The sequence below is a fragment of the Pogona vitticeps genome, chromosome 4 (assembly GCF_051106095.1).
Source record: "Pogona vitticeps strain Pit_001003342236 chromosome 4, PviZW2.1, whole genome shotgun sequence".
NCBI classification, from domain to species: Eukaryota; Metazoa; Chordata; class Lepidosauria; order Squamata; family Agamidae; genus Pogona; species Pogona vitticeps.
Window position 1 is genome coordinate 78460951 of NC_135786.1, and position 23867 is coordinate 78484817.

At 39.5% G+C, this 23867-nt stretch overlaps 1 protein-coding gene across 1 annotated transcript in view; it reads right to left on the reverse strand.

Moving 5' to 3' along the window:
• ANKRD13C (ankyrin repeat domain 13C) overlaps nt 1–23867 on the reverse strand; it is a 53908-nt gene that overhangs the window by 15583 nt on the left and 14458 nt on the right. Inside the window, exons 3-11 of the mRNA XM_020795245.3 lie at nt 18483–18587; nt 17595–17680; nt 12882–12927; nt 12021–12087; nt 8234–8378; nt 7244–7375; nt 5583–5744; nt 3310–3389; nt 875–973 (exon numbers count right to left, since the gene is read on the reverse strand). Coding sequence (XP_020650904.2) covers nt 875–973; nt 3310–3389; nt 5583–5744; nt 7244–7375; nt 8234–8378; nt 12021–12087; nt 12882–12927; nt 17595–17680; nt 18483–18587 — 922 coding nt within the window. The remainder of the gene's footprint in view (nt 1–874; nt 974–3309; nt 3390–5582; nt 5745–7243; nt 7376–8233; nt 8379–12020; nt 12088–12881; nt 12928–17594; nt 17681–18482; nt 18588–23867) is intronic.

Consider the following 23867-nt stretch of genomic DNA (forward strand, 5'->3'; position numbering starts at 1 on the left):
GATCACAGCCGAAAAAACAAACAAACAAACAAACAAAAAACTCTTGTCATCACTATCCCCCAGTGGGAAGGGGACAGGAAGGAGATTGCCACTGTCCCTACCCTTGAGAGCACCCTTAGTTGGGAAGCCAGCCTGATATGTTCAGTGTCAAAGCAAGCTTCTGCCCACTCACTTCTGCCCAACTCCAAATATGAGTTGTTAAGGGAATGGAGGCTAGTTTCTGCATTGGGTAGTGTCCCTTCCTAGCTTCAAGCTTAACTACCGTATTTTCCTGAAAATAAGACAAGGTCTTATATTTTTGGCTTCAAAAAACACATGAGCATATTTTCAGGGGATGTTTTGTTTTTTCATGTACAACAATCTACATTTATTCAAATATAGTCATGTCAACTTCTTGTTGCCGCAGGATGGTGGAAGGCAGGGTTTCACTTAACTGGGGCTTATTTTTGGAGTAGGCCTAATATTACGAGCATCTTGAAAAATCATACTAGGGTTTATTTTCAGGTTAGATATTATTTTCAGGGAAACAGGGTACTAGAGAGATGAAGGGTAGCACAAGGTCACAGATAGCTCCTGCCACTCAGGGAGAGGGGAACACATTTTTGGGTGGCCAGCAAACCAGCTAAAACTATATATAGTTTCTTAGTCAGAAGTAAATGCTGTGATGCGTGATATAACATCTGAGAGCTCGAGTACAGATGTTACTTATTATGCAATACAGCAATAAGAATTCTAATTCTACCGACAACAGTTGCTTCTTCTATGAAAATATATTATACTGCAATCTCTGGAATAAGCACAATTTTGTATTTATCAATATATCTCACATTTATCACATGTCCTTTCAAAAATGCATGCAGTCATTTAGACTTACGATTCAATTCCTAGAGGAAATTCTTGGCTCATGGCTATTGTGGCTTTAAATGTCTTCTTGCTTTCTTTGCAGACGAGTTCCCTACCCAAATGAGGTGCTCTAGTTGAAGAAAATAAAAATTAAAACTTCTCTAAAGAAGTAATACAATGAAACATTGCATTGCATTTCTGCTGTACAAGAAAATAGGTTGATAAAAGTTATATAACAAAGCCTGGAAGACTTCTGATAGTAGCAATCAAACTGGTGAGCTGCCTCTAAAAGATTACTGTATCGCAACAGAACTCTGTTAAAAAGGAAGTAATATAGACATACACTAATAGGACTTCATATGGTGAACAATTAGAACTTGGTGGCCAGTATCTAAAGCTGCTCAGACTACCTTCTCTTGTCTGAGAAAGAAACCTTCATACTGTTTCAGAAGTGTTCTGTTAGTGTTTTCTAGTTGCAGACATCACATAAACACCCAAGTTGGCTGCTTGGTCACAGCTCAAGTTTGAAATACAAAAGAAGAAGAAGAAAGTAATTCTTGAAAGGTTTCCAGTTTAGGAATCTCTGGTGAAAACATTATCAGCACTGAGTCCTTACAAAAGACTTACGTAAATAAAAATCTTCCACACGGTGAACTTAAGGCTGAAGGAGGCCAGGGGCTTCAAGTATGCTGAGACAACATTGTGAAAGAACACACTGGTGACAGCAGGGTCTGATCCAAGGAGACCCTGTTTACTAGTAAAAAGTGACAACTTTGCTAAGGGAGGCTTTGTCGTGTCACAGGCATGCATCAAACTTTCCTGGCCCCTGCAAAAAGAAGAAGCTTTTCCTCAAGCAAAGAAAGATGGATTGGCACTACTGGAAGTCTCCACGAGCAGCAGGTCATCTTTTAATAGGTTGCAGAAGCTCCTACACTTCTAGACATAAAAAATACCAGTTTTTCCAAACGGGTATTTTAGCCATTTTGTTCCTCCCACCAGCTTTTTGCCTTGAAGAACAAAGGGACAGAAAACTGGCATTCAGAACCACTAACATTGCTCACTCCTAAAACAGATATAGCTGGATTCAAGTTTAATTTCTGTGAGTAGACAATGCCTTCTAGGTAACTGTGTACGTGTTGGAAGAAATTTAGCATCTTCAAATTCAGCTGTAACCTCCTTACGTAAAATCCTGTTGAGATGCTTATACGTTGTTTTTAATATTTACCTTTGGAGTTACACTTTTTGAACAGTGACACATAGGACCTTATCTACTAAAAAGCATGTTTTCCAAAATAAAGCCATGTTAATGGCATCAACAAAATTCCCAGAACCAAAAAGCAAAATGGATGGACTTCTGTTTCTAAGTCTTTGACCACCTCATACTCTTCCCACATATGAACAAGTACTTTTGATTGGGTAATGTATGTGAAAATAGCAAGACAGTGGTGAATATGTATAACATGTAACTTATTATGCAATCAAACTTAAGTAGAAAATTGCTTGGAAGTTAAAATAAAAATTGTTGTACTTCAACTACACAGAACTCTGTTTCCATTATTCTTATCAATCAAAGTCCAGAGGTAGTTTAACATTAAATTGTGGGCTTAATTATGGGAATTATGCATAGAGATTTCCAACAACCAGCATTCATTCACTTTGTTTCTCCCCCTCTTGCACACAGTTCCCCACAATTTAAATCAAACGGTGATTCAAAAATGGGTGTTGATGGTTGCTGTCCAAAAACAGAAAATGAAACCCTGGAAAACTCAAAAGAACCTGCATGGTTTTCTAAATAATGGTAGTTCCTGTCATATTACTTTTGCTTTGGATTAAAAAAACCACCCAAACCAAATATGAACATGTTTCACATGATCAAATCTATTTGATTTCCATGAGAGACTGAGGCTATTTGGTTAATTATATCCCACTGTGATCAACAAAAAAATTTAAAAGCAGATCAACGCAAATGCTAAGTATTTCTGTGTCCACATGTACTGGAATGTAGCTCCCTGGTGTTAAAGGGAATAATGGTTTCACATACTCAGTTTTAAACTAGATACACCAAACATGTACTATGGGTTTAAAGAAGGACAGCTTCTTATACAAGCAATTTGGCTGTTAACAGCCTGTGTGACACAATATTAATTTTCATAGCTGTGCACTCTACAACATGTATGTGTGGTTCAGAGGAGAAGCTATTCGATTCCTCCACGTACCCTAATTGAGAAGGCATTTTATTGCAGCTATTGCTCAGATGCTACTCTAAAAAAACTCAATAAAAATAAATTAAAACAGATAATAATATATAAAACCAAACTGGCATAAATACAAAACATCCCAGACAATCTGATTATTTAGTAAAAGTGGAAAGTTACTGAGTCCTAGTAACATTCAGCCCCTTACATACTGAGCAAATAACCTTAGCTACATACAGCAATACCTAGAACTACAGGAGTCAATACTCACTTTCCATTTTCTGCAGATATGTACTCTTCCCATGTGATTGTGTTGGGTGGAGGTGGCGTCAGAGATTGCCTCCTGACAGGCTGTTCAAAGAGAACACAATATGCTTTGTAAGCACAAACAGCTTTGCAAGCTAGGAATAAATGTCCTCTCTATGTCCCATTTCCTCCAAGGGGTATCAAACTTGCTACGCTGAATAAAATAATAATATATAAAACCAGTCTGAAATGACCAACAACAGGCCAGTTAAACATTCTACAGTTGTAGCTGAACAGACAACTATGGTTAGACAATGAAGGTTAATTATGTATGAGATCATCCTAAAAGCCAAGATGACAGGTAAGAATAGGTTAAATTTGCTAAGTACTACACATTCATCTTCATGTGTTCTCTATTAGGAACTGACAACTTACAGCCAGAATAGGGCAAAATCCTGGGTCAATTCACGGGCTTTTACTTGAATTCTGTTTCAAATCTCACCCAAAGTTATAGCTCTAAACCTTAAAATGGCATATGTAAGTAAATATATGAGATGGCAAAAACACAGTTCTTGCACAGCATTAATAGTATCTAAAAATAGTCATAAATCTAATGGCTGAAATCCTGTTTCACAGTTCCACTTGCGCAACAGTGATGACATCAGCAACAGCAGCAAATCAGCACTGACCAAAGGCTTCCTCTGGGAATTTCAGGTGCATGTGACCTTATTGCATTGTGTGATATCACCTTTAATCACTGGCCATTTGCCAGTCAACAGATAATGTACATTTTTAAGAGTTCTGAGTGACAGCACATAAATCTGAGTGTTAGAATTCCTACTGGCAGTAAGTGATCAGGTGGCAGCTTCATGCATATGCCCACCAAGGAATGTTCAGTATATGACAAAACTGCATATTTAATTTTATTATTACACATCTTTTGTATACATATATTTGTACATCACTCAGCAACTCCCAAGATAAAATGTGTCACGAAACATCAAATAGTCAGGGTTACGCCATTATTATAGTTGGGCCACCTAACCACCCAGCACATGTATTCCAACTTTAAAATAGATAATTTGGTTCAAATGTACTAATACCACAATAAGCAGCAGACCACCTATAAACCACTGGAATCCATGGAAGCATATACTTGCCATGTTTTACTAAACATGTGTTTTGTTAGGTTTCTTTTTAATGGTGTATTGACAACTGAATTTTTTCCAATGGCCCAAAGAGGTGGAACTGAGATATTTAATTAAGAAAATATCTCATAAAGGCATTTTGCATGGTTCAAATGTTATATTTCAAACACACTGCTTTTACTGGATACTTGCAAAAGTCTTCCAATATGATAAATTAATAGCAGGCATAAGGGTATTTTCCTTAAGACCAGAGAGGGGAACTACTGGCCCCTCACAATGTTGCTAGAGCCATCATTCCTGATCATTGGCCATACTGGTTGGAGATATGAGATGTGAATTAACCTGAAGAGTTAGGAAGACTCGGAAGTCCCTTGGCACAAACTAGTTTCATGCTGTGCATACAGAGTTGCGTAACAGGATTCCAGCCAGTAGTTTTGGAAGTGAAACATTCTCTTAAATCTGTATTTAACTATTCAGGAGACACTAAGTCTCCTCTGAAGGGCAAAAGAAAGTAACACATAAAAAATGAATCTATAATATTTCAGCATCTTGGCAAAAAATAAAATAGGTCTCAGTCATGACACTAACCAGTTAAAAGAAACGGGAAGTATACACAGCCTATAAATACAATCAGATCAAGAGAACTAGGAGGTGTTGGACAAGTAAATGAGAAACTCAAATACCCAATTACTAAACCCAATAATTTAAACAAAAAAGGTCTGTTACAACCAATTGGAATATAATCCAGAATTTCCCATTTGATGTCACTTACAGAAAATAAAGATATTTACACTAGTCCACTTCAAAGAAGTGCTACAAATTTGAACCCTTTATATGGTAAATGACCACAACTATTATTTAGTTACCCGCAAAGTCCCCAATCCAAAGGCTTGCATGTTAGGTTCATAGTATTCTGAGACTTGAAAGACCCTTGCTTCTGAGAGGGTCTCATAAACCTCCACTGAAACTCAGGGAGTTTCACAAGGAAAGCAGAGCAGGGCGGTGTCAGGGCAGTGGTGACTCTTAACCCTTTGTGCACATGCAAGGGAGCTCTTTTACTGCCAATGTTTCACTCTCCATCAAATATATGTTTCTGTATTCACTGGTCAGATGTAGCTGAAAGCCCAATTTTGTAAAAGTTTAACTGTACCTCAAAATTTTGTTCCATCAAGTTCCCACCTTTACTCAAGCTTTCCATGATAGCTTTGTTTCGAAGAATATCTTCTTCGCTGAGATGTTCTCGTCTTTTCCTTGATTCTAATACAAGCCCATTAACCAGGTAGAAGTCTGCCAAAAAGTTTCCAACTCTTTCCTGCAAAATAAAATAAAATAAGCATTTCATACATAGAACACTGCTGCTTGGTGCAGACTTGGCATTTATTCTCTATCTTTTCATTTATTATCATCTTTTGTCCTTACAACTTATAGGCAGAAATTCAGTAGTAAGCTACAACTAGAGGAGGCCCACCAAATCAACAGAACGTATGCAGGAGCTGACTCACCAAATCCACTCTGACTCAATGGGGCTGCTCTGTGTCTTATATACTTGAGTATAAGCCTAGTTTTTCAGCACAATTTTTTTTGCTGAAAAAGCCCCCCCCCCTCGGCTTATACTTGAGTCAGTGTCAAAATTACATGTTCTCCCCTGCAGTGCGGGTGTTCTCAGGACTCCCTGCTCATCTACGGGCGTCTGCAGCCTCTGTGGGTGCATTTCCGCTTCCAGGACACTCCCATCCTCATCCTCCTGCATATTCTATGTACCCGCCTCCCTCCTCCCTCCTTCCTCCTCCATCTTGTTACACAGCAGTAGAGCAGTAGAAAAGAGCAGCATCCAGTATGAGTCCTCCCTCAGCAGGCAGTGAAGTGTGTCTCGCAGCTCAGAAGGGCAGTATCTTCAAAAATATTTAACCTACTGATGCCTCAATTAATGTAATTTTATCGGTATCTATTTTTATTTTTGAAATTTACCAGTAGCTGCTGCATTTTCCACCCTCGGCTTATACTCAAGTTAGTAAGTTTTCCCAGTTTTTGTGGTGAAATTGGGTGCCTCAGCTTATATTCGGGTCAGCTTATACAGTACTTGAGTATATATGGTTCTTCTGGATTTAAACCATTGTCTACCTATTATATTCCTTCCCTCAATCGCTCCCATTTCCACAAGTATAACTAGGAGCAGCTTTCTGGCTACAGTTCTGCCCCTCAACAGCCTCCTTCCCTTCAGTCTGGACTGGGGACTGGAAGCATGACAGTCTAATTAAATCTGCTTTCTTTAGTGCAGTCTTTCTGGGATATGGTAGCACTGAATTAATGGGTATCTTAAAGGAAGACAGAGGAATTTCAACCCCCCAAAGTATCAGAATCTAGCCCCAAAGGAGGTCCCCTACTAGCCTGGGACCCTCCCCAAACTTCCCTCCCTACTTTAATATCCTGCTCCCTTCTTAAGAGAAGGGAGTCCCTATTACTACCTCCCATCAGAAATGGGATATGACAGCAGGAGTTCTCCAGAAGCACTAGCCAACAAGTGTGACAAAGTGCCAACTGCTAGAGAGTTCATGTAGCCAGCACTTGGGAGATCAAGGGTAAGTGGCTTTACAAATCTCTGTCTTTCTTGTCTCCCAAAGTCAGGAAGAGGGAGGGAGAAGCCTCCTCAACTGCCAGCTGCAGGACACTTTGCGGATGAGCCTTCCCCCACTGTGTCCATCAAAGCCATGATGAAGGACATCATCCAGCAGATGAATGGCTTCATGACCAGGAATCTAATCTACATCCCACTTTCACTCCCTATCATATCTCAAATAAAAACAGACTTACTGTTTTATCTTCTCTGAAAAGCCATCCTGTCTGGGCACGTGTGAAGGTAATTGATTTGGTTGATAATGTTGCTGAATAAATATCACTACTCATTAAAATGTCAACTTCTTCCTCTGTTTCCATTTCAGATTCCTTTGAAAGAAAGCACAGAGTTCCATGGTTTAACACAAACACGGACACACAGATATACTTAAATAGAAGTGTTCTATCGCATTGACTCTCACTTCAAATAACTATAAGCCTTCCAATAATCAACTAACTTCCTTAAGCATCTTGTCTTCTGTTGATATAAAGTGCATTACTGGGAAATTAAGCCGAATTCCTAGGCTCTTGACTAACTGCACTTTCAATCTGGCTTCTTTCTACTGGAAGAGAACTATGATATCCCTCTCTTTTTGTCCTCTGTTCTACTCAGACTCTAGATCAGTGTTTCCGTGCCTGGAATCTCCGCCCCCCATGCCCCAATTATTTTGGACTTCAATTACCTCCTCAGTAGCTGGAGCTGACAGAAGTGCAGTCCCAGATATTAAAAAGGCTGACCTAGATGTACCTTGTATTACTGTCAAGTGAAATTAAATGATATTGCTATACAGAAAGGCATGTTAGAAGGGTACTATGAATCCAGAAGCTTAACATATTCAGCAGTTTGCAATGAGCTGTCAAGTAATTATCTTGTAAAGCCATTCCCTTAAGATATGACAATTCTGTTAAGATGTGAAAAACCTGTACTAGATTTATAGCTGAACTTCATACACACCTAAATAAAAATATTAAAGATTGTAGGCTTGCTGCTTACAAATAGAAAAGCACATTTCCAATCAATCAATCAATCAATCAATCAATCAATCAACAAACAAACAAACAAACAAATAAAATAGACCACAAGGTACTGCAATCATTTGGGTAAAAACATTAAGCGTGCATTCTAAAACATTTTGTTTAAAACATTCTGTAATACTTTGAAATACTTAAAAAAATACTGTGGCCTACCTCATGATGTATTCGTTGGTAAACTTTTTGTTCATTGTCTAAAACTACAAAGGATTCAGAGGGTGCAGCATCACCATTGAAAATGAAGCTCAAGTCCCCTCGTTGGCACTTCATGTCAGTAAAATCTATAAGTGTTGTGTCAAGCCTGTGGAAACATTTTAACACTTCAGATGGTTCAGATATTCTCCCAATACAAGGAGAAGATTAAATTGGCAAATAAAACATGAAATGCTCCAGGATTGAAATGGACTGAGTCATATTATTTTCTGTTTGCTATACAGTGTAAAAGTCAATGCAAATCACCCCAAAATTTTCCCCACTTGGAAATGTTTTTCCTCTGTCCCTGAGGTTTCTACACTTTTGGTAGCAAACAGAGACTGGCATAAGCTGAGATCAAAAGAAAAAAAGAGCAAGTAGTTAACAGAAAACAAGAAAAATAAGCACTTCTTTCCAGCTTGTTCAGGAAGCTCTGTTCTAATCATGCCTTCGGCAAATCAGGACTGCCACCTTAACAAGCTGCAAACACGGCTTTTGAGCCTCTCTTTCTGCTGACTCCTATGTGGCTGGCCAAAGCAAATTTGCATGGGGAAACTCAATTTTCTGGGTGCAACTTCCATTTGCATCTTTCCCATTGTGTAGCTACACCCTTACAGAGAATACCTTCCTTAAATCTAAATCTTGGGAGGGGAGAGATGTTATCTCATTTGATAGAAACCAGAAACAAGATCTTTATTTCAACAGAAATGCAAAAGGACTTTGCATTGTTTAAAGTTAAAAATCTTGAGTTGTTTAAAATACTGAATAGGCAGCCAAACATTCAGAAAACTCCAAACAGTTTTTAATGGTAGTTTTATTATCAGCTGTCTAAAAGAACGTATGTGCTTCCTAACCTAGGTACATTGTCACTGACCTACTTCTAATTTTTCTGTTGAAAACAATCTCTCTCTGTGTGTGTGTGTGTGTGTGTGTGTGTGTGTGTGTGTGTGTGTGTGTGTGTGTGTGTGTGTGTGTGTGTGTGTGTGTGTAAAAGCACACACACGCATATGGACTTTCTTCTGAATTTAGACAATTCCTTTAAGATTCAACTATGCAGGAAAATGAACTAAGCATGGTCCCCAAGAAAGCTCTAGCTTTGAAAAGCCAAATGCACTCAAACTCACATTAAATGGTTTAGAGTAAGCCACTTTACAGGATAAATCTAATGAATAATTTAAGCAGTGGAGAATATGAGAGTTCTTATGCCAACAAAAGGTATTTCTACAATCAACTAAGGGTCACATCACACTTAGTTGTGCATGTGGGACTAAGTGGCAAAGAACATGCATAGCTCCATGTATCTCATTGCTTCTAGAATCTGTATCTAATTACGTTAATATAATTCTCAAAGGCAAGGCTCAAAAAAGGCCTACAAGCATATTTCAACACATAGCTATGTTTGGATAAGTGTGTGCACAAATGCATGAGCACACATCAATTTTCCTTTCTGATTCATCAACCGTAAGTTGCACTGAATGCCAGTCTGAAGCACCCGCACCCTCCAGGAGCAGCTTTCTGAATCATTTAGGAAGACTATAAAAAAAAACACAAATCAAAAACCCCACTGAATGTGCTGTGTACCGCCCCCTTTGCCTCTCTCTCAGAAACTCTTGCCCTTCTCACCTATGCCCAACAGCATTTGAAATGGTCAGGTTATGAAATATGACTAAAGATAGATCAGAAGCAAAACTGAGGATTAAGTCTAAAATGTTATACATTGGAACCTCTACTTACAAACATCCCTACCTACGAACATTTCAACTTATGAACAGCTCCATTCACAAAATTTTGCTTCTATTTGCAAACGGAGCTTCTACATACGAACAAAAAAAAACCTGCAGTGGAGGCGGGGAAAGCGTGAAATTTGAACTTTCAGTTAACCGATGGCCAGCGAAGAGGGTGTTTGTCTGCTACCTCGTTCGTTCAAGCAGTTAGAGAGTGGATAGGGAGAGAGTCTTCAGACAACCTGGTACTGCGTTATTGCCTGGTACTATACAGTACTGCATGGTACTGTGCTGTACAGACTGTTTTTTTTTTTTTGGCTTTTTATTTTTGGATTTTTGACTTTTGTTTTTAAAACAGAAAGCTGCCTGTTTTGGGTGAGTACACTGTATTTACTGTACTGTACAGGTTTTTTGCAGCTTGGTGGGGGGCTAGGGCTACGTGGGGGGTTATGTTTCTGTGCTCTGATCGGTCTTGCACTGTAGATTATAGTTTTAAAATGTGTGTGGTTAAAATGTGGCTCTAAAGTCAATTTTAAAATCAGAAAATATTCTGTGAGCGGCTGTGGTGGTTGTAGATGCAGGCAGCCAGACAGGCAGGCTTTAAAATGGAATTTAGACTCAAGTCTCCCCGCCCCTCTCTTTTTGTGATGAGAAGTTCTGTGCTGGAATAATGGTTGCTGACTGTTGGTGCAAGAAGGCTTTAAAATGGAGTTTAGATTCAGGTCTCCCCCCCCTCTATGCTCTCTTTTTGAGATGAGTTCTGTGCTGGAATAATGGTTGCTGACTGTTGGTGCAAGCAGGCTTTAAAATGGAGTTTAGACTCAAGTCTCTCCCCCCCCCCCATGGTCTTTTTTGTGATAAGGGGCTTGAATAATGGTTGCTGGAGTCTGTGCCTTCTAGGGTTTGTGTACTGTGGTATGCTGAACCGTACACAGTCATTGCTCCAAAGACAGAACAGAGCAAAGGCAAAAAAAAAAAAATATCATCTCCATTGAAACAAAAAAGGACACCAGCAAAAAGCATGAAACTGGCATGTCTGTGACAGAACTGGCTGCTGAATACAAGAGGGCAAAGTCAATCATCGGCACCATATTAAAGAAGATGTCTTGAAACACATTGATGTGGCAAAAGGAGTCACAAGGCTTTTGTGAAGGAACTTTCCACTGAGGAAGAGGCACCACATGTTAGCAGCAAGGAGATAAAATCCATCTGCAAGATGAAACAGACAAAATTGGACAGATTTTTCACCCAGATGGAGCCTGCAGCCAAGAGACAGCAAGAGGAAACCCCTGGAGAAGAAGACTCAGAGGAGGGGACCTCTACCTCGCAGTGATGACCGTCTCACCATCCTCCAGCCAGAAGTCACCATGATGTCCTCCAGAAGACACTGAAAGCTAAGTGACCTCGCTTTTGTTTTATAAGGTGTTGGTGGGTGGGGTTTAAAGTTGCTTGTTTTGGTTTAAAATGTGTTTTAGCCTCCAAACTCTCCCCCCCCTTGTCTTCTCTTTGTCTTCTCTCTTTTTGTGCTTAAAAGCACAAAGCTTTGTCTGAGGGGACTGTGTACCCCAGTGAAGACTTTCTTTCCTCTTTCCCCATTGTTCCCTCCCTCCCTCCCTCCTTTCCTGCCCCCTTTTTAACTAAAAGGTGCTTGGCTTGGCTTGGCTTTGCAGGTGCTTGTTTTTAAAGATGCTCTGTTTAGAAGATGTTCCCTCACCCTCTCCTGCCTTTCTTGCCCTTTTTTTTACCTAAGTTCATCTTAGGTCAAAAGAAGAAAAATTCTCCCCCTAGTGGTAGAGGACAGATTAACTGCCTTTGCTTCGACTTAAGAATGGCACCTCTACATAAGAACAAAAAACAGCTGGGGTGGATTAATCAGTTTTCAATGCATTCCTATGGGAAATTTTGCTTCTACTTACACACATTTTAACTAACGAACATTTTCTGGGACGGATTAAGATCATAAGTAGAGGTTCCACTGTAATTATTTATCAACTTTAGTATAACCCAAAACTGAAAATTATTCTTACCTGATATTTATACCTTGTTTGTATATTTTACATGCATCAGAAGGCAGGATTCGGGAAAGTAAAGGCACTGTATTTAACAAATATGACAGGCTGTTAGTTTTCTTATAATATAACATTCTACAATAAAGGAAGATGTGCATACAGTACATCAAATAATTCAAAAACCACGGGCAGGGCTCCGCCTCTCTCACATGAGTTCATCCCTGCATGCATGTGGAACTCTACCCCTCAATGCATTAATATGTTATATTCTGACTACATAAGAGAACAACCACAATGTCTGCCAAACCTTGAACTGTGATTAAGAGTCTAGGAGTATCCTGAGGCTCATATGTTCCCTCCCTACCTGTCCCAACTGCTCTCCCTGCACTTTTCAGCACACACAAACTATTCACGTTCACTGAGTTGAATGCAAGATGCAGATTAAAACCATGCCTAGAAGGAGTTTCAAAATCATGGGAAAGATTTATTCAAGTGTACACAAAATGGTAACTATCATTAGCACTGAAAAGGTAAAAAGGAACTCAAAGGGGATTCAAATAAAAAGGAACTTCTATGCCTCAGGGAAATGCACAGAGCTCCCTACTTTGTGAATCTTTATGCTTTAAGGATTGACACCAGACTGAGATCAGAACAGACCTGGTGAGATACTGCTTTTACTTGACAGCATCATCTGCACTGCTTTAATTCATAATGTGCACAATACCTTTAAGAACAAAGACTTTAAAAACAGAGCATATATTTTGTAACAACGATATATAGATTTTATACATCAAATCAGATATAGCCAGTCAAGTCTAAGCACGACTGTGTCAAATTGCTGAAATGCTATCAGTCTCTTTAAGATGTCATAATACTTACCCCAACTTTGAAAATCCCAGTGAAGTTCAAGATAGAAGTCACCTAGCTGAATTAAGAGGAAGAAATGAATGTTATATCTGGAAAATGTTAACAATTAACACAACTCAGGTTTTTCAAAACACAGATACATATAACTCATCTTGGACACACAAAACTTGCACACAGTGTACAACACTAAAATGAAATCTGCATACCTTTAAAAATCCCTCCCCCACTGTAAGAAGAAGGGGAAAACCAAATTGGGAAATAACCCAGCTGTAATTATGTCAGCCTTGTCATTAAGCCAACAGTGATTATGAGTCTGCAGATTTTTTTTTTACTAGCCTCTCCTCCAACACTACATTTCATATGAATCAATTTCAGGGTGGGTTGGGGAGTTTCTCATAGCAAGAAGCTATGAAGAAAATATGAAAGATCCTCAAGAGCAAGGATGTGAGGCTGGAGACAAAGGCAGAAACTGTCTGCACTATGATATTTCCAATTAATATATACAGGTGAAATCTGGACAGTGAAGAAAGTTGACAGGAAAAAATTGATTAATTTGAAATGTGGTATTGGAGGAGAGCTTTACTGATACCATGGATTGCCAGAAAGACCAAATACATACGTTTTAGATCAAATGTAAGCCCGAACTCTCTCGAAAAGCACAAATAACTAAACTGAGACTGTCATACTTTGGGCTCATCATAAGAAGACAAGATGCACTGGAAAAGACAACAACGCTTGGAAAAGTTGAAGGTGAACAGGAACAAAGGAAGACCAAGTAAGAGATATATAGACTCATTAAAGGAAGCCATGATCTTGAGTTTGCAAGAGCAGAAGAGGAGCTCTTGGAGGTCACTAATTCATAAGGTCGCCATAGGTTAGAAGTGACTTGATGGCATATAATGACAAACATCACCATAAGAAGAAAAAACTATCCTCATTTTGGAAGACCTTAGCAAAGCAGGAAATGATTCCCCATCTCCTTTTTCCAACATGCTAGGTTTCTGAGCTTGCCGCTTCATCTTCAATTTGGCCTTCCACTGTTCCTGCTGCCTTCAGGTTTCCCCATCTTTACTGCCTTTTCCAGCAATACATTATTCTGAAAGCATATGTTATATGTACATTTACAGCATACAGTATTTTAGTAACAAGAATTAACAAATTTCACCAGAACATGAAATTTTAGAAATCGCAACAATGAGGCTTTAGAGCCTCTTTTATACAGATTTGATTCATACACTTCTACTTCAGTACCAAAATAGCAATGACATTTGTCAAAAACACTTTATCCAAGGCAAGAGAAAAAGCAACCTTCAATGGCAATTACACTAGAAAAATGGTTCCCAAACTTGGATCTCCATTTGTTCTTGGACTAAAATTCCCAGAAGCCTTTGCCACTAGCTGTCCTGCCCAAGAATTCTGAGAATTGTAATCCAAGAACATCTGGGGACCCATGGGAACCACTGCATTACAACATTATAAATAAGACTGCAAATTCAGAATGAAGGAGACATTTCAGAAATGTTTAATAGGATTTGATTCACTACATTCTAAACTCTTCCCCTGGCTTAACACACATTCAACGTTAAATTACTGGGGGGTGGGGGGGATCTTAACAGTATTTCCTATGATCATGTTCTTTTCTAGGGATGAGATTTTTGGATTTTCTATACTCAAAGAATCACAATTCTCCATTTAGAATTCATGTTCCTGCCCCAGTGCTAGCTTGTGTAGAAGGAAGCTTGGGTAGAGCTACACTTAACTAAGTCTCAAACTCCACCAATTTAGGCCTGTCTTTCAGGTGTCTCACATTTAGGTATTTGTAAGGTGTCTATAAAATAGATAAAGCTCTCAAAATAGAGAATGATGGTATTTATAGCCAAGAAAATCTGAAAATTCTATCCCTGTTCTTTTTCATTACTTGAGGTCTGTGGCGATTGTCTACATCATTGATTCCCAAACTTGGGCCTCCAGAGGTTCTTGGACTTCAACTCCCAGAAATCCTGACCAGCAAAGGTGGTGGTGAAGGCTTCTGGGAGCTGTAGTCCAAGAACAACTGGAGGCCCAAGGTTGGGGACCACTGGTCTACATCACTCATGTTACTCATATTCATAAGCTAATTTGCATGAACCTATGAGAGGGCTGGAGAAGTGGAGTCAGCAGCTACATGAGGCTTGGCTAGAGAAGGAGGAGTCAGACAGGGGGCAGATACGAAAGAGAGAGTCAGAAATGAGAGTCTGGAGTAAAAGTTAATCTGTGGTAGTTAGAGAAGGTAGAAGAGTTAGGAGTTAAGAGTGTGGAACTTATAGAGAAATAAGAGAGTTAAGAGTGAAACAAGTTATTACTAATCTAATGAATACATTAAAGTCTGTGAAGAACCTGATTAAGCGAACTGTAATCAATAAACTTGTGTTGTTCAACTTTATACTCAACTTGGACCTCAATCTTTCTAATTAAAGGGTGTTGACAGAGATCAACTGGTGGCAGCGAGGTAAAGGACTTGTTGAGGTATTTGCATGAGCTCTGTGTTGGGCGAAACAAGCAGGGGCCACGTGGATCACAAGGTCTTTAGTAAGTAAAGGAATCTGTCCCTTCAGTTTGCATATCTAACTGACCTGCTTATCACAAAAGACAACCATGATAAACGCCTTTTCAACTATTATGCAAGTTCACCAAAGACATCAGCTGAAATCTTATTGAGCACCTATGCTTGTGTAACAAGATGCCACACAAGGTGTAGCTCTAAACGCTGCAAGGCAGAAGTGCTATTCACAAAGCACTTCCACAGGCGCACTACACAATTAGTTGCACAAGGAATTACAAAACCAATTGTGCAATCAAATTCTGCAATCTTTGTTGCCTAGGCATAAGGCCCAGCCAATTTACACATGCACGGCTTTACATTACACAAAGACAAAACAGGATTCCAGACATCATTGCTCCTTTAAACATGTGTCTGTGCTGAATGTCCATTCCTAAATGACATAATCAATCAAAGATATATAGCAATATACACAGTGGTGCTAGTGAACAACTTTTTTTGATCTTTGATATTTCAATGACATTTTATAATTTTTGCTGATCTTGTGTTCCTCATCTCTTTTTACATTTTACCATTTTTCCAACAAGGAAAAGATCACACAGATCACATATTGCTATTAGTCACAGACGGCAACAGTTCATGCTTCTTAACTGTAGCAATGTACCAGAACAGTCAGACTTTTAGATCCATATTACCATCCCAAGGAAACCCTGCTGTACAGAAAGAACTGAATTACAGTCAACCCTCAACTTACGAACGGCCCTAGTTACGAATATTTCGATTTACGAACCGCTCTGATAGAAAAATATTGCCTCGACTTACGAACTTTGCTTCGAGTTACCAAGTGTAGGAGATGGGGAAAGTGCGAAATTTGAATTTTCAGTTAACTAAATGGCCAGCAAAGAGGGTGCCTGTCTGCTCCCTCACTCTTCCCAGCGTTTAGAGAGTGGATTGGGAGACTGCCTGGTACTGCCTGGTACAGTGCTGTACGGAGTGTATTTTTATTTTTTTTGGCTTTTAATTTTTTTTTTATTTTTGACATTCTTTTTTTAAGTAGACAGACTGCCTGTATGCTTTTACTTTACTGTATGTACTGTACATGGTTTTTTGCAGCTTCCTGAGGGGGTTGGGCTAGGTGGGGGGATGTCTTGCAGTGTTTTGAAATGTCTCTGTATGTGGTTAAAATGTAGATCCAGAGTCTTTTAAACTCAGAAAATATTCTTTGAGTGGATGTGGTGTTTGTTCAGGAAGGCAGGCATTTTTGTACTGGAGGAATGGTTGCTGGGTTCTGTGCCATGCTGTGGGGAGGTATGTTTCTGTGCTCTGATGGGTCTTGCAGACGAAGCAGAACAGGTGTTCTGTTGTCTGAAAGGTGCTTGGTTTAAAAGGTGTTCCCTCCCTCCTTTGCTGCCCCCTTTTTCCCAAAAGGTGCTTGTCTTGGCTTGATTGTAAAGATGCTTTTTAAGGTGTTCTATTGAAAAGGTGTCTGTTCCCTCCTTCCCTCCCTCTTTTCTTTCCTTTTTTTAAAACCTAAATCATCTTAGGTTAAAAGGAAAAAAAAGAAAAATGCTGCCCCTAGTGGTAGGAACGAATTAACTGGCTTTGCATTAGTTCCTACGGGAACTAATGCTTTGACTTACAAACTACCCCTACACCTAAGTACCAAAAACAGCTGGAACGGATTAATTGGTTTTCAGTGCATTCCTATGGGAAATGCTGATTCAACTTATGAACTTTTCGACTTACGAACATCCTTCCGGAACGGATTAAGTTCGTAAGTTGAGGGTTGACTGTATACATAAGCATGCAAACCCAGTGGTTTACTGACTCTGGAATAATCCAGCAGAAAAAGAAAACGCCATAAACCATATTAAAGAGAATGCAAATCACCCTCTCTTCCTGTTCTAATTCAGCAAATAGCTATATAAAATAATCACAGTGGAAATTTTGAACATATCAGTTACAAACCATTAAAAAAGTAGCACTAACATTTTACAGCAAGAATAGGCAATTTAAAATCCATCTGCCATAATAACATTCCAAAAATCCCTCCTGCTGATCAACTGTGACCCAATCGTCCATGGGCCAGCCATTCAAAGGAAAATGGACTGGATGACAACATCACTTCACAAACCATTGACAGGAAACCCAAAGAACATTCTTAAAAGGTACTCTTACAAAAATACCTCTTTCAGGGCTTTTAACAACCGAGGTCGCTTCTCTTCAACACTTTCCCTGGACTGTTGTTTCAGTTTCCTTAGCAGCGCTGTAACTAAAAAATATATACTATAAGCCCAAACATGTCATAATAATGTCAAAAATTCTCTTTTTATTGTTTTTATTATTGGACACCTATCAGCTTTAATATTAGTTCCAACTGTATGACTTGGTCAGTAATATAAACGGAAAACTATGAATGAATGAACATAAATACATATCTACACATCTCTAATTTTATAGTGTAACAAGATTATATATTTTATCCAAATTTCATAAAATTAAATATTTAAGTGCCCTAGGATGAACTCTACAAATCAGTAATTCTATGAATGCTGGATATTAATTAGGTTTGACCTGTAACTTAATCAGGCTCCTGCCATAATTTGGACTGAATAAAATTAAATATACTGTCAGATATTAACAAAACAATATTCCGTCAGTCATAAAAGAATTGCACTTCCATAAGCCACAGATCTGACTGACATATTTACATATTACTCTGATTTGCTGCCCAGAGTAGACCTTTGGTCTAGATGGGCGGGGTAGAAATCCAATAAAATAAATAAAATAAAATAAAATAAAATAAATTTATTTGTAGTTACTGTTAGTGCCAGTTAACCACTCTGGGCAGCAGAAGCCCCTGTAATACATCCCTGGACTATCATTAAAGGATGCATCCAGCTTCATTCCAATACTCCTGATCAGTACTTAAGAAACGTTCACCAAGTGAATTTTATATAATTTTATATGATTTTAATTCCAAACATTTTCTTCAGGATTTGCAGCTGGTAGTTGATATTGGGCTAAACCCACTTCCTGTTCTTATACCACACACCACAGTGATAGTTTCTTACTCATTTGTCTATCTCCATAGCTGATGGCTTCTGCAAGAGGACTCCATCCCTGAGCATTTTTCACTTTCACAGGAGCATTGTGGGCCAAAAGCAGGTGGGCACATTCTACAATAGAATAAAAGGCAGCAATTAATTCCCCCCAAAAAAGGACCAAGTTCTTCCTCTGAACACTGAAATGGACTAAAAGATACAGAAGTAAATATACATTTTTAATTTATTACTGAAATGCGAGCCATTCACTCACATTTCAAATATTTTGGCCAAAATCTTCTCGCACAAATTATGCCAGCACAAGGGAAATGATATTAGCTGCAGTGTTCTCATTGCTTAAACTTAATGAATTCCTTGCTTCGAGTCCTCACTGCTTAAACTTAATCTCAGTGTGTGTGAGTTGGGTGGCTTTTCATGCAACCTGCAATCAAAATAGGATCTCTTCATTCACCAGCAAACAAAATTAATGCAAGAATTCAAAAGACAGTACTCCTTTCTCTGATTTCACGGCACAATGAGCTAAATCCAGAAATAGCTTATCATGTCTATACACTTGATGGATGTATATGTGAGATGCTGGACCTGGCGAGTTCTTACAAGGCTGTACTATCTTCTGGACTTACTGACTGTCACTACTATTCTTTCTCCTACTCAGCAAACACACCTATGGACCTTTTTCAACTATGGTATATTTTACATCTCCCGGCAGTCTTCATGCAACCCAGCGCTATCTTTACTAAGGCTGACCAACTTTGTCTTTACTGCACTGTTGCGGTCCTCCAGGTTTGTACTCCTGAGGGACTTCAACATATGCAAGGACATTAGTTACCAGTCCAGCCTTAGACTTCATGACATCCATGGAGCTGTCTCAACAGATGAGTGGTCCCACACATGTGGCAGGCCATACACTCAAGCTGATATTCCTGGCTAGAGATAGGGGTATTTGTATATGAATACCCCCGCACAGCTGGACATAATGAGGGTCTGGCGCCAGACCATCATCCACTCACGTGTCTGCCACCGCTCTCCCTTCCAATTGCTCTGGAGCTCCAAGTCAGCTATCCACTCATCAGCCTTGCCAGGAGACTTGTCTTTCCTCCTTCTGCCAGGAGCGGCTAGCTGACCGGGAGTTCTGACTCTGGAGCGATTGAAAGGGAGAACGGAGCCAGCGGCAGACGTTTGAATGGATTATGCCCAGCTGTGTGGGGGTATTTGTATACGAATACTCCCATCTCTATTCCTGGCTGGCCAAAGTGATGAAGATCTGAGAATGACTAGGTAAATACCTTCTGCCAAATCCCTTAGTCAGCTTTTGTATGGAGCACAATTGGGCCCCTATTCTTCGTTTATCCAGCTAGAAGTAGTTCAATCTAAATTTGTGAGAGCTATATTACAAGTACCAAGAGGGGTAGCCAATGCAGCCCTCAGGCTTGAAGTGGGCTACCTGAAGGTTGAAGCCAGAGCTTGGCTAGCTATTTTTAACTTTTGGCTAAAACTAACCTTTCAGCCAACTGGACTGACTTCACTGGTATTACAGGATAATTATCAGTCACCTTGGAAGAGAGCAATATACCATAAAATCAACAGATATGGCTATTCGGTAGAAAGTATCCAACAAATGGGATACGTTAAGGCCAAGAGTAATCTTAGGCAGCGTATTATTGAGACAGAAAGGCAGCAGGACCTTGGTACTATCAGAAATACGTTTATACTTGACAACACACTGCTTCCACCCAAACCGGCAAAATATCTCTACTTACCCTTAACACCTAAACAACTCAAAGCACTTACTTTGGCCCGCTTCAATGCACTTCCGTCAGCAGTCCAGGATGGGAAGTATAACAACACCCCTTACACTCAGCGTTTATGCCCCTGTAACTCTGGTGAGATTGAATCTATCTCCCATGTGTTACTTCACTGTGCTTTTTATTCTGACATTCGAGAAGTCCATGTTGACCCTTACATAAGGGCATTTCCTGGACGATCAGAGGCACACTACACACAGCTTTTGCTGACAGGGCGATGCCCTGGCAGATATATTGGGCTTAATTCAGATATGCTGACAAAAGTTGCTAAATTCTGTGCTGCTGCAATAAAAATCTGTGAAGGAAAGGTTCCACCTAAAGCGCAGCTATAGAATTTGTAAATTGGTGCACACCAATTAATGATCACACGGGCTATATGAGCTTTAAAATAACAAATTTGGCATTCTATGCAAGCTGTAATAGCCCATAGATAAGGCCTATGATAAGGAGGTAGGAGATATCTAGTAAGATGTATATATGTATATAGATGTTTTTAGTGCTTTGGTGTTTTTAGTGTTTTTAATGCTTTTATATTGTTTTTATGTCTCCTAATTTAAAAAATTTATCTTACTTTTGCTGGTCAATGACCGTAATAAACATTTATTATTATTATTATTATTATTATTATTATTATTATTATTATTATTATTATTATTATTATTATTATTATTATTATTATTATTATTATTATTATTATTATTATTATTACTACTACTTTCTGCCCTGTCATGGTCAAATCACTAACTGCAAAATATTCACGAAGTCTTTCACAGTCGGGATCTAATGGTGGTTGTGGGTTTTTCAGGCTCTTTGGCCATGTTCTGAAGTTGTCCTTCCTGACCTTTCGCCAGTCTCTGTGGCTAGCATCTTCAGAGGACTGTAGTAGGAACTCTGTCCATGCTCTGTTGGTGTTTGTTGGATAGCTGAGTATTTATAGCTGTGGGAAACAGCTTTTGTCTTTTTTTCAGGAGATAGGGAAGAACAACCTTCAGAACATGGCCAAAGAGCCCAAAAAACCCACAACCACTACCTGCAAAAATTTGGCCCCCTCTTTGCATTGTCTTCGGACAAAACACTGGCTCTATGGCTTGAAGAGCGGGATGAGCGCCGCCCCCTAGAGTCGGACACGACTGGACAAAAATGGTCAAGGGGAACCTTTACCTTTACCTTGCAGGGAGATGGGTTCTAATAGGATGGTCTACCCACAGGGGCTATTGGATCCGACTGGATTCCGAGATGCCTTGGGCGGGTTTCTGGTTGAGCTGGTTGACAGTGGCACTGAACCTCAGGTTGCTGAACAGTATTCAGTGGTGACTACACCTAAATGCCTTCTCTATTCCAGCTATCCAGCAGATATTACAATGCTATCCAATCTGCAAAAAAAGCTTATTAGTGAGGCAGCTAACCACCAAGTGGAATGCTATAGAGTGTCCCATGATCTCATAGGAGCTGTATACCATCTCTGGCCTCAACCGGATGTCACTACAAGTGAACAGTTCACAGCCCTTCCCATGCTAAGATTGAGACCATCCGTAGGGACCTAGATTCTGTTAGTATGGCAATAAGTCATAATGAGATGTCCAACACCCTGTCTTGTCCCATTATGCTGGATCGATTTCAGCCTATGACACCTGATGATGCTGACAAGGCACTTCTACCCTCTAAGACCATTACCTCCTGGTCAGACCTATGCTTCTCCTGTCTTTTAAAACCAGCCAAGGAGTTGACTGCTGAATGGGTCACTCAGATCATAAATGTCTCCTTGCAGGAGGGATATGCATCCTCTTATCTGAAGGAAACATGTATTCTTAAACTTGGAGATTAAGATTTAAATAACTCTAGTCCTATTGCCAATGTACTGTTCATCGGGAAACTGATCAAGAGGCTAGTAGCAGACCAGTTGCAAGCTTTCTTGGAGGACACCAACAGTTTTGATTAATTTCAATCAGGGTTCAGGCCACACCGTGGGACTGAGACAGTTTTGGTCACCTTGCTTGATGATCTGTTACACAACACTGCCAGGGGAGTATGAGCTTGGGGTGCTGTTTCATCCATACTGATCCTACAGTTGGGGTCCCAAAGGGGTTGATCATCTTCTCTTTGCTATTCAACATATGTATGAGACTGCAGGGAGAGGTCATCCAGACATTTGGGACTCACTGTCATCAATATGCTGATGACACACAACTCTATTTCCTCATCTTCAGCAGGGGTAGATGTCCTGGAGAATTGCCTGGCTTCGATTATGCTATAGATGAGAGCTAATGGGCTGAATCTGAATCCTGACAGATCTTGCTGTTACACGGGGGTCCTGACCGGCCTGGATAGGGTCACCGCTCCCCCTGAAGGGTCAGGTTCACAATCTGGGTATGCTCCTGGACCTATCCCTCTCAATGGAGAATCAGATCTCAGTTGTGGCCATGTCTGCCTTCTTCCAACATAGACAAATTACCCACCTTCGGCCCTAAGTCACAGCAAATTTAGAAGACATGGCATTACCTTACCAAGCAAGCTACTTGCATAATACTTTCAATGTTTTATTTAATATTTTATGTTATGTTTGAGATGAGGATTAGTTTTCTGCGTTGCATAGATTGATACCTTTCCACTGACTGAAGGTTCTTTTACCCAGCTTTTGTCACCTGAATAAGGAAGAATAAGATTTGGGAATTTATTCTACCACTGCAACCTATTACTTCCCTCAAGATTTCCCTCCCCCAGAGCATTGGGGACTGTGGCGTTTACCCCATGGTCTCTGTTTGTTTCACCAAACACAGAACTCACAAAGGTATCCCAAGACGCCCTTTAACACACTGCCACCAGCTGATCTCTTTATCAACCTGTATTTCCTATGAAAGACTAAGTCCATTCAGTACTGAACTTTTAAACAGAAACAGGTTTATTGATTACAAGTCATTTTAGGAATAGTTCTTAAGCAAATTCTTAAAGTTACACAAAGCTTCAGTATTTTACTTTAACCTCTTCTATCTTAATTCATACATGTCTCATTCTGACTAATCACTTTGTAAACACTCTCTCTGCCTCAAACCCCCAAACTCTTTTTTCTTGTCTCTGGCTCTCCCTGAACTGACTAGACTCTGACTCACCCCACAGGGTGTTCGCTACAGGGACTCTTTAGAAAAAGTGGGGAGATGGCATGAGATTTACACAAGGTGAGTAAATGAGCAAATATCATTTCACTCTATGACAGAAATTTCCAATGGGGCAAAAGAAACAATAGCCCCTATAAAAGGATGTACACCAATTAGCTAAAATGCTTTGTTCTCACAGTATATAAGAGGAAAAATGTTAGTGCCTGTATTATTTTTATAATCTCATAATTCATACTTTTAGAAATAAGTGCAAACTGAGAAAGCAAATTAACAATGTGTAAGAGCATTTTATTCCCAATACAAACATAAATAATTGTATATCTGAGACTGAGAGGAAATAGTGTCAGGTACTGTACATTTAGCCTTCATCTGTACTTTCTGATTACACAATCTACTGAGTTACTTGAATAATTTAGTCAAAGTATCCTACCTAGCTGACTCAGTCAAGAAAGCTAGTGGATAAGAGTGACATGCAG